This window comes from Engystomops pustulosus, chromosome 3, assembly GCF_040894005.1.
Source record: "Engystomops pustulosus chromosome 3, aEngPut4.maternal, whole genome shotgun sequence".
NCBI classification, from domain to species: domain Eukaryota; kingdom Metazoa; phylum Chordata; class Amphibia; order Anura; family Leptodactylidae; genus Engystomops; species Engystomops pustulosus.
In genome coordinates this window covers 111,780,379-111,789,804 of record NC_092413.1, presented here as the reverse complement: position 1 = coordinate 111,789,804, position 9,426 = coordinate 111,780,379, and the positions used below count along the sequence as shown (strand labels likewise).

General features: G+C 42.7%; 1 protein-coding gene across 1 annotated transcript in view; it reads right to left on the bottom strand.

Annotated features, from left to right (window-relative positions):
• Positions 1 to 6,570: 6,570 nt before the first annotated feature.
• SEC63 (SEC63 homolog, protein translocation regulator) overlaps positions 6,571 to 9,426 on the bottom strand; it is a 33,969-nt gene continuing 31,113 nt past the window's right edge. Inside the window, exon 21 of the mRNA XM_072141839.1 lies at positions 6,571 to 8,681. Coding sequence (XP_071997940.1) covers positions 8,541 to 8,681 — 141 coding nt within the window. The 3' untranslated portion in view covers positions 6,571 to 8,540. The remainder of the gene's footprint in view (positions 8,682 to 9,426) is intronic.

Genomic DNA, 9,426 nt, shown 5'->3' with positions numbered 1-9,426 from the left:
CAGCTTGTCCTGGGTTGCTTCAGATATCACCCTTGAAGGTAGGATGATACCCCTTTCCTCACTGACTAACTCACTACACTCAGGCAGGGAGCTGAGCTCTCCTGCTCTGGTCTGGTGTGCTGGCGGCACTGACTCCTCAGAGTATCTACTCTGATCTGAGAGAGTGAACTCTCTCCTCACACTGGACTCTTCTATGTCCCTTCTCAACTCTAGAAGTTTCCTGACCAGGGGTTTTGTTACTCCCACTGGTCAGGTGGTAGCTACTCTTCCAATTACATCTCAGCTCACAGAAACAAAGTATAACACATGTGATTGGTTGCTGGAATTGAATCACATAAAACAATTAACTCCTGCCTTACCAGGCAGGCTCTACCGCTGCAGTGCTCATCTGTGTTATGTAGTTGTTATGTAGTGACATGCTGTGGGGCTGATCAGACTCTACACAGGCTGCAAGCTACATGGCGGGACGTATTCGCAACAACCCCTCTGCCTTGCATCGGCGAGGGTGTTGCATATGTGTGTGTGGTTGTGTGTGTGTGTGGTTCTGTGTGTGTTGTTCTGTGTGTATAGCTGGGCTGTGTGTGTGGTTCTGTGTGTGTAGCTGTGCTGTGTGTGTGGTTCTGTGTGTGCAGCTGTGCTGTGTGTGTTGCTGAGCTGTGTGTGTGGTTCTGTGTGTGTAGCTGAGCTGTGTATGTGGTTCTGTGTGTGTAGCTGTGCTATGTGTGTGGTTCTGTGTGTAGCTGGCCTGTGTGTGTGGTTCTGTGTGTGTGGTTCTGTGTGTGTGGTTCTGCTGAGCTGTGTGTGTGGTTCTGTGTGTAAAAAATATGAAACTAAAACAAACTGTGTACTCACCTCACCCAGCGATCCCACGGCTTCCTCTTCTTTCCTGCAGCAAAGAGGGCAGATGTACTTGCATCCGTGCACCTTAGCTTACAGACTGCCTCCTCCTGTAGCATCCTGTCCTCCAGCCTCCTGTCTTTAGCCTCCTCCTGACTCCTCCGGACATCATGTAATTAGGCAGCAGGGGAGTTACATTTCCATAGATAACAATAGTGTTGCAAGTCCTGTTCCCTGAGTTCTGGTAAATATGGCAAGCAAAGGGGCATTGATTTTTGGACAGACAACTGTTGTCTGAATAAGGCCTAAATAAAAAAAAAAAAATCTAATGCATAAGAGACTTTATTTGAGCGTCAGTAGATTATGAAGATAAAACACACAAATATAAACATTTAACAGGAAAATGTGGTGAACGCCTTTAATTAGTGAGCCCATGGGTCCCCAAACTAAGGCCCACGGACAGTTTCTATCTGGCCCTTGTTGCATCGAAAACTTGGAGCACCAGCGCCGAGCCCCCGAATCCGTATTTATTATTTGGGGGCCCCCAATAACATAAATTCGCCAGGGGCCTCCATCCGTTTGGACAGGAAACTTCCGCCCGTCACTGTATAGTGCTCGATGCGGCCGGAAACGTCTGCTTGAGCACTGTAACTGCATGAGGAGCGATGTAGCCGGAAGACCACCCCAGCACATCGCTCCTTGAACCTGGATGTGCGGCCGCTTGATGACGGGAATAATGGTGGGGGGCAGCATAGGAAATAATTAATTATGAGGGGCAGCATAGGAAATAATTAATTATGAGGGGTAGCATAGGAAATAATTAAGGGTGGAGGGCAGCATAGGAAATAAATAATGGTGGGGGGCAGCATAGGAAATAATTAATTATGAGGGGCAGCATAGGAAATAATTAATTATGAGGGGCAGCATAGGAAACAATTAATTATGAGGGTCATCATAGGAAATAATTAATGGTGGGGGTCAGCATATGAAATAATTATTGTTGGGGGGAGCATTTGAAATAATTAATTATGAGGGGCAGCATATGAAATAATTAATAATAATCGGCAGCATATGAAATAATTATTGGTGGGAGGCAGCATAGGAAATAATTAATGCTGCCCCCCATCCATATGAAATAATTAATGGTGGGCAGCAGCATAGGAAATAATTAATGTTGGGGGGCAGCATATGAAAAAAATTAATGGTGGGGGCGACATAGGAAATAATTAATGTTGGGGGGCAGCATATGAAATAATTAATAGTGGGGGCGGCATAGAAAATAATTAATGGTCAGGGGCAGCATATGAAATAATTAATTATGAGGGGCAGCATAGGAAATAATTAATGGTGGGGGGCAGCATATGAAATAATTAATGTTGGGGGGCAGCATAGGAAATAATTAATTATGAGGGGCAGTATAGGATATAATTAATTATGAAGGGCAGCATAGGAAATAATTAATGGTGGGGGGCAGCATAGGAAATAATTAACGGTGGGGGGCAGCATAGGGGTGCAGCAAAATAAAATCATAAGAATCATAAGAAGGAGGTCGGTATTTTACAATACCAAATAGTTTCAATCTCCTTGAGTACCCCTTAAATTCTTTACACAGTCTCCTCTATTTATTTTTCCCTATCCAGAGGCTCCAGGGGTAGTGGATCCACTGAACCACCACGAACGATGACATAAGCCAACACCTGAGCCCAGAATCTAAGTGGCATCCGTTTTTTTACCAGAGCCAGCCGCAAAGCGGGTTGCACTTGCTGCACCGTGGCACCACCAGGTCGTTCCACAGGTGCAACTTTGTCCAACGTGGGAATCAAGGCGAGGTACACAAACCTTAAGCAGGATCGTGGTCAGGGACAGGCAGGAGGTCAGGACGGGCAGCTTGGGATTGGAGACAGAGACGAAGGAACAGGTCAGGGCAGGCGGAACAGGATCAAAGTCAAATACAGAACAGGGGAAACAACAGGAAATCAAAACATAGTCACAAGGCAGTTTTCTCAAGGGCATCACCCCTCCTTCACTCATAAGTAATTCAGTAGACCTTAAAGAGGACCTGTCACCTAAATTTTAAAAGTAAGCAGCTCCTAGTGCTTGATCAAACGCTGCAGTGTTAGAGTGATAGCGTTACCGGAAACCTCCGGTAACGCTATCAAACACTGCGGCGGGTACAGTGTAATCATCAGACAGCTTGCAAAGCTGTCCGATGTATTCATGAGGGGGCGGTCCGAGGCGCTGTCTCTTCCCCGGACCGCCCCCTCGCTCCATAGTAAGCAGCTCCTAGTGCCGATAAATTGGGTGACAGGTCCTCTTTAACTCATTTATCCTGAGTATAAATAACATGAATCAGATTTCCATTTTTTTTAGAATCTCTATACAAGCAATTGAACATAATCAATAGAAAAAAACCCTGTATTTTAAGCTAATTATAGTATTGTCACTTAATATATTATGTAAAAAGATTTCAGGGGAGACTGGTGTCTTAGCTTTGCATATTCCTTCAAACAAATTTACCACTTGTGCCCAGTAGTGTGTTAGACATGGGCAGCTCCACCATAAATGTAAAAGATCAGCTGGTTTCCCACAACCCCTCCTCATGAGCTCATGCTCAGTGTATTACAGCGGGGTCCTGCTAGAAGGCTGGACCTGACTCCCAGGAGATGTTTGCACAGCCCCAGGGCACTGGCAGTCCCCGGGGCTGCCATCGGAGCAGGAGGGGAGGCATTCACTTGTGATGCCCCTTACACGACGCAGTCAAGCGCCTGATAGGGGGTGTTCGGCTATAATATACATCCAACATCCAAAGCTTCTGGTGCCGTCTCTGTTCAGGAGCCGGTGCCACAAGCTTGACTTAATAGTACTGCAAAATGTGGGAAAGCACCTCCCGCAATGCAGTACTATTATGTTAAATGTTGGGAAGGGGTTGAACAATAAGGGGGAAAGTGGGCAGCCTTGTCACACTCCATGATTGTGATTGCAAAAGTCTCAGACTGCAAAAATCCCAGGCTGTTTATAAAGGCAGAGGGTTTATTATATAGACACAGTGGGGCTGATTTACTAAGGTTTCCTGAATTTTTCCGTTTTGTGCTGAATTCTGCCAGGATTTTGGCACACGCGATCGGATTTCGGCGCAATCGCACCAGCTTTCACGCGACAGAAATGGGGGCCTGGCCGTCAGACAACCCGGATTCAGAAAAAACGCGGAATTTAAAAAACAAAATGTGTCGCAAGATCAAGCACTTACTTGCACCGGGAAGAAGCAAGTGAACTCCGGCGGACCTCAGGGCAGCAGCGACACCTGCTGGATATCAGGCGCACGACCTTAGTGAATCCCAGCAGAACTCGAAACCTCGGCAGACAACGCATAGTGGGATCATAACTGGACCGGGTAAGTAAATGAGCCCCAGTTGATTTTTTATAAAGTTTGGTAAAAACCCAAATTTGAGTAAGGCGGCTTTCAGGAAGTCCCAGTGGACGCCGACGATTGCTTCTTCTGCATCAATCGTCAGGAATGCACTGGGAACCCCACTTATCCCGGCAGTCTGAATTAAGTTAATAAATTCCTGTGTGTTGCATCTTTGGTTTGACTCCCTGGCATAAATCCAGAATGGTCTTTTAAAATGATAAACGTGATGACTTAAGCTAGTCTTTGCCAACAGTAATGCTGAAAACATTCTTAGATCACAATTAAGCAGAGATATGGATGATGATTCTCTACCTTCGAGGGATCTCTATCGGTTTTGGAATAATTATAATTTTTGCTAGTAACATTTCCTCCGGTATATAATGTTTTAATTTAACCCCTTTGGGAATCAGCCTATTTTGGTCTCTAGGAAGCAGCCCCATTTTTCAATCTGCCCTGTGTCACTATAAGTGGTTTTAGCTTCGAAAAGCTATAATATTTCCAGGGGATTTTGAGATTGTTTTCATGTGACACGTTGTACTTCAAATTAGTTTAAAAATTTGGATGATATCTTGTGTTAAGTTACGAAAAAAATTTAATTTGGCAAAAATTTGGATAAATTCTTTATTTTCAACGTTCTAAATTCTCAACTTCTGATGCAGATGGTCATAGCACCCAAAAAATTTCATAACTTACATTTCCTAAATACAAAACAAAGTTTTTTCGCCGCATCAACGTCTTTCCAACTAGATTTTCAAATGTCACAAAGTATGGCAAACAATTCTGCCGAAGCATTCAAATACCTCTCTCTCCTTATGTTACGCAACACGCAGGTGAGGGTAAGGATTCCTTAGTTGTTTGTCTGTTCGTCTTCCCAGGACTATCCCGCACTTGTGAACGGAGCTCTCAAACGCAGGCCAAGTCCGGTTGCACGAGTCCGGTCTTCCGACTGGAACCTCGTGCCTTCCTGCTTTTTGTTCCGTCGCACTTTTGGTAGTGCTCACGCCGCTCCCATAGAAGACGCAATGGGGCAGCAAGTTTTTGAGTTTAAAATTCAGTAATAAGTTTAATCAATCTACTCACACAACATATGATGATATCTGTATTCAAGGCCTTTTTTAATCATATGTTGTGTGAGTAGATTGATTAAACTTTAGAATAAAGAATGGTTTTAACTTTTTTTTACTTCTTCCAACTTGAACTAGTGATGCCCTGATCGCTGGTTCAAGTCCAAAACACCGCTCTACAATACTTCTTCATTGTAGAGCAGTGTAAACTGTCTGAGCATGCAGACACATACGCAGACAGTTTACAGTCAGAACCGAAAGGGGTCTGACTGCATAGAACATCGGGCAGCCCCGGGGCACTTGGCAGACCTCGGGGCTGCCGAGAACTGGATCGGATCCCCTGGTAAGCGGCACGGGGGATGCGATCCATAGGGGGTAGACCCTTACACGCTGTCATGCTTGAATTTTTTGAGGTGGGATTTGATGAAGATATCAACCAAGTTTTTTTTAGGGTTTTTCTTTATAGCATTCACTGCATGGATCCAAAATATGATTCAGAATTATTTAACAGATTGTTACAGACACACTGATACCAAATATGTATTGGTTTTTGTCAACAAAAACACTTGACTGTGGCATGTAAAGGGTTCACCACCATGATCGAAGGTACCTCTGATTGTGGGTGTTACAGCAGGGTGTGCACCCACAGCTTCAAGATGTAACAGTACTGCATGGGTCAGAAAGTCACACCACACCCAATGCAGTACCATTATGTCACAGTTTGGTGAAGGGGTTGACATTTTGGGATGGTGAGACCAATATGGTTAAAGGAAGGAGATTTTCATTGTTTTTCAGATTTTTCAAAAATTATTATTATTTTTTTTAATCTTTCACTCCCCCACCCCCAGGTTACTTGATCCTTAAGGGGTCAAATCACTTCTAAATATACTGCAATACAACTGTATTTCAGTAAACCATAGATACACAGCTTCTATATTCCAGTCTCTAGGGTTTCTAGATTACAATCTGTTTGATGACAGCTATGCAAGACTTTAATATGCGCCCAGCAGTCATTGCACTGGCATTTAAATACGGTATGTGGTGCCACAATCGGGTATGACCATGGCATCCAACAGGATAACTGCCACCAACAACTCTGGCAGCTGTGCAATGCAGCCGACACCCACTGTGTATGGGGCTTAGTCAGTGAGCCCTCGCTATACACCCCTACAGGGTTATCAGTCAAAACTATAAAGCTGTATAGACCGCTCTAAAAAAAAAAAAATTTATAAAATAATGCAAGACAATGACTTATGCAAATCTCATTTAACCTCTGAATTTTATTTGCAACTATCGCATTACAAAGAGTTTTTCAATGTCAGTTTGCATTTATAGAACAACCCGTTTTCAGAAACATGGCAAATTTTTGTTTCAACCAATTGGCCACATAAATTGGATAATGGGTAAAAAGTGCTGGAAAGCCATTTTCTACACATTCCAAATCTTAGTATTACACAAACCATAAAAATCCCTGATGTAACAACCGCACCCTGTTATTGTCACATTCTGCAATAACAACTGAGAGTTACCCATTTCTGTAGTACGAAATATTCACCTGGGAGAAACAGGTATATACTATACAGGAGCACTAACTATGTGAATGCTATTTACAGTATAATAGCAAATATTCAGAAAATGAAGATTTTTCTCAACCATTATTTTTCTTTGGGGAAGGGGGTGGAAGTACACATTACAAATGCAGAACAGTCATTGATGGTGTACTAGTTTACTGTGCGTTACACACCTATGTGCATGCCTCTATCTTCACCCTCAACTTTGCAGAAAGCCAAGTGAATCTACACAAAAATAACTGCACAGATATTGCCTATGTGGATACCACGGCATCAGGACAGATAGATACAGCTTGGCACTGCTCCGAAGAACATTGAAGGCTGGTAGGTTCTCATCTTGGTACAGTCACAGAGCACATCACTACTTATCCTGACATTAAGACTTTGCAGAAGTGACATAGCCTCTCAATGTGTCCATTACAAAAAAAGGCATCTTTGCATAAAAACCACAAACATACTACAACTTGTGGTCCCATGATTTACAGAGCCATTCATTTTCCTAGTGAGACTAGTGATAATAAGGAGAAGTATAACTTCTTAAAAAACTGCCATTGTAGAGAGCATGACGTTATATGTGCCTTTGTAAGGCTTAAATTTGGAGGAATGATTTGGAGAACTGAACTAGAGGATACAACATTATATATAGTACATGGAAATATGATTAAAAGGGGTATTCCGGGAATATGAAAGTCCGCTACAAAATCCCATAATGGCATAAATAAGTGAATACAACAAATCTCAATGTTATTAATCACAAAATGGAGCTTAAATAGTTTACTCTTATGATTTACAAAATTTTATGGGCTGCCACATGAAACTACAAGTCCCATGATCCTTCAGTTCTCAATAGTAGCTCCTTCCTCTCAGGCTCTGCTCCCTGTGATGATAGAACATACTTTCTTGCTCTGTTACCACAGTAATGATGTGTGTAACTGCCATCACTGCACATGACGTCTAACACAACACTGGCCATACTGGATGCACTGCACCCAACCAATTACAGCCTAACATAGTGATAATCACATGACCTGCCCAGGCAGATCCAGGACATGTGACCAGCGGCCATCTTCTAATCCTGTGTTTCCTTCAGTGCAGCAAATTTAACAGACTGATTAAAGGGCCAATAGCATTTTAATTCATTACATTAGATGTCCACATTTTTCTGGTAAGGGAGGCAAAATAACAGCTAATTACACATTGGCTTTTAATGACCCACTTAAATATGAATTATGCTTATTCCTGGAATACCCATTTAAGTAAATGGCAGGAAAGTTGTAGACTTATATCAGGCTGTTTGTGAGAAGACAAACTAAGTCCTGGCTGTGTGTGGTAGACATTGTAGCTGGCAAAGATGAGCACTTTGTGAATTGAAGACATCATCTTTTGAATAAAAATCTTTATTTTGTTTCAGATAGAGTAAATGCTTTCCTTTGCACCAGTTGGCTTCACCAGATCACCAAGACTTTACACATAGCCAAGCTCTGTGTGACATTCAGTGCCAACCATCACAATACACTCAGGATTATGAAGAGTATTAAAAAAAATAATAATCCAATTTCCTCAAAAAACTTCTACTCTGTGGCTCTGGCAATTGGAATAGCTCCGATATCAGATAGACAACTATGTGCAAATCTTTTAAGTCTGTTTATTTAATTTAACTTAATCGTCTTCTTCCTCTTCCTCCTCCTCATCATAGCTTTCTTCAAAACCTTCACTGTCCCCTTGGTCATCATCACCCTCTATAGTGGTATCCCACTGAGGGTGGTTTTCAGGTATTGGTTTAGCTTCATGAACTTCCAGCTGTGTGAGTAAATAGAAAAAGGGAAATTTTTACTATAAGTTCTGGTGGTAGAAGTCATATTTTACAGCATCAACACCATGTACTCGCTAGAATATACAACTTTTCTATATTGGGCATGCAGGCATTCTTATAGATTTCTTAGAGTGCCATCAAATCCAGGGCTGTGGAGTTGGAGTTGTGATAAATGTGACTCCACAAACATACAATAAATTATAAAAATAATGAATTTTCCTTTAAATATGTTTCCTATTCATAATCTAACCATCACCCTAGATGCACCACCTGCTCCATGTCCCGTTCTGATTTTATGTGGACCCGGAGAAGAGCTGCACATGGAGCAGGAGAGAACCTGAAAGCAGTGAAGTACAGCAGACAAGAACTTACCACTCCTCTCCAGCTCCTGGGGCGCCCTGTTCTGGGTCCCGACTTTGATGCATAGAACCAGGGTCAGGAGTCAAAACACAGAGCAGCAGGAGAAGTGAGAACCTCTCAGCTGCACTCACCACTTCCATTGAGTTATGGAAGTGCTCATTGGACTGTCATCAGGGTGCGGACATGCCACATGCAGCCTGTGTACCCCTGATCCCTATTTTAGTTGAGATGAATGTGTGTTGCACTTTATGTATATGCTTAGGAGTAAAGCCCCTCTGCTGTATATCAGAGGAATAAGGCACTGGAATGAAAAGCACACTTATCTTGGCACTGCTAGAGTGACTAGGAAAACAGGACTGTGGAGTCGGTGAA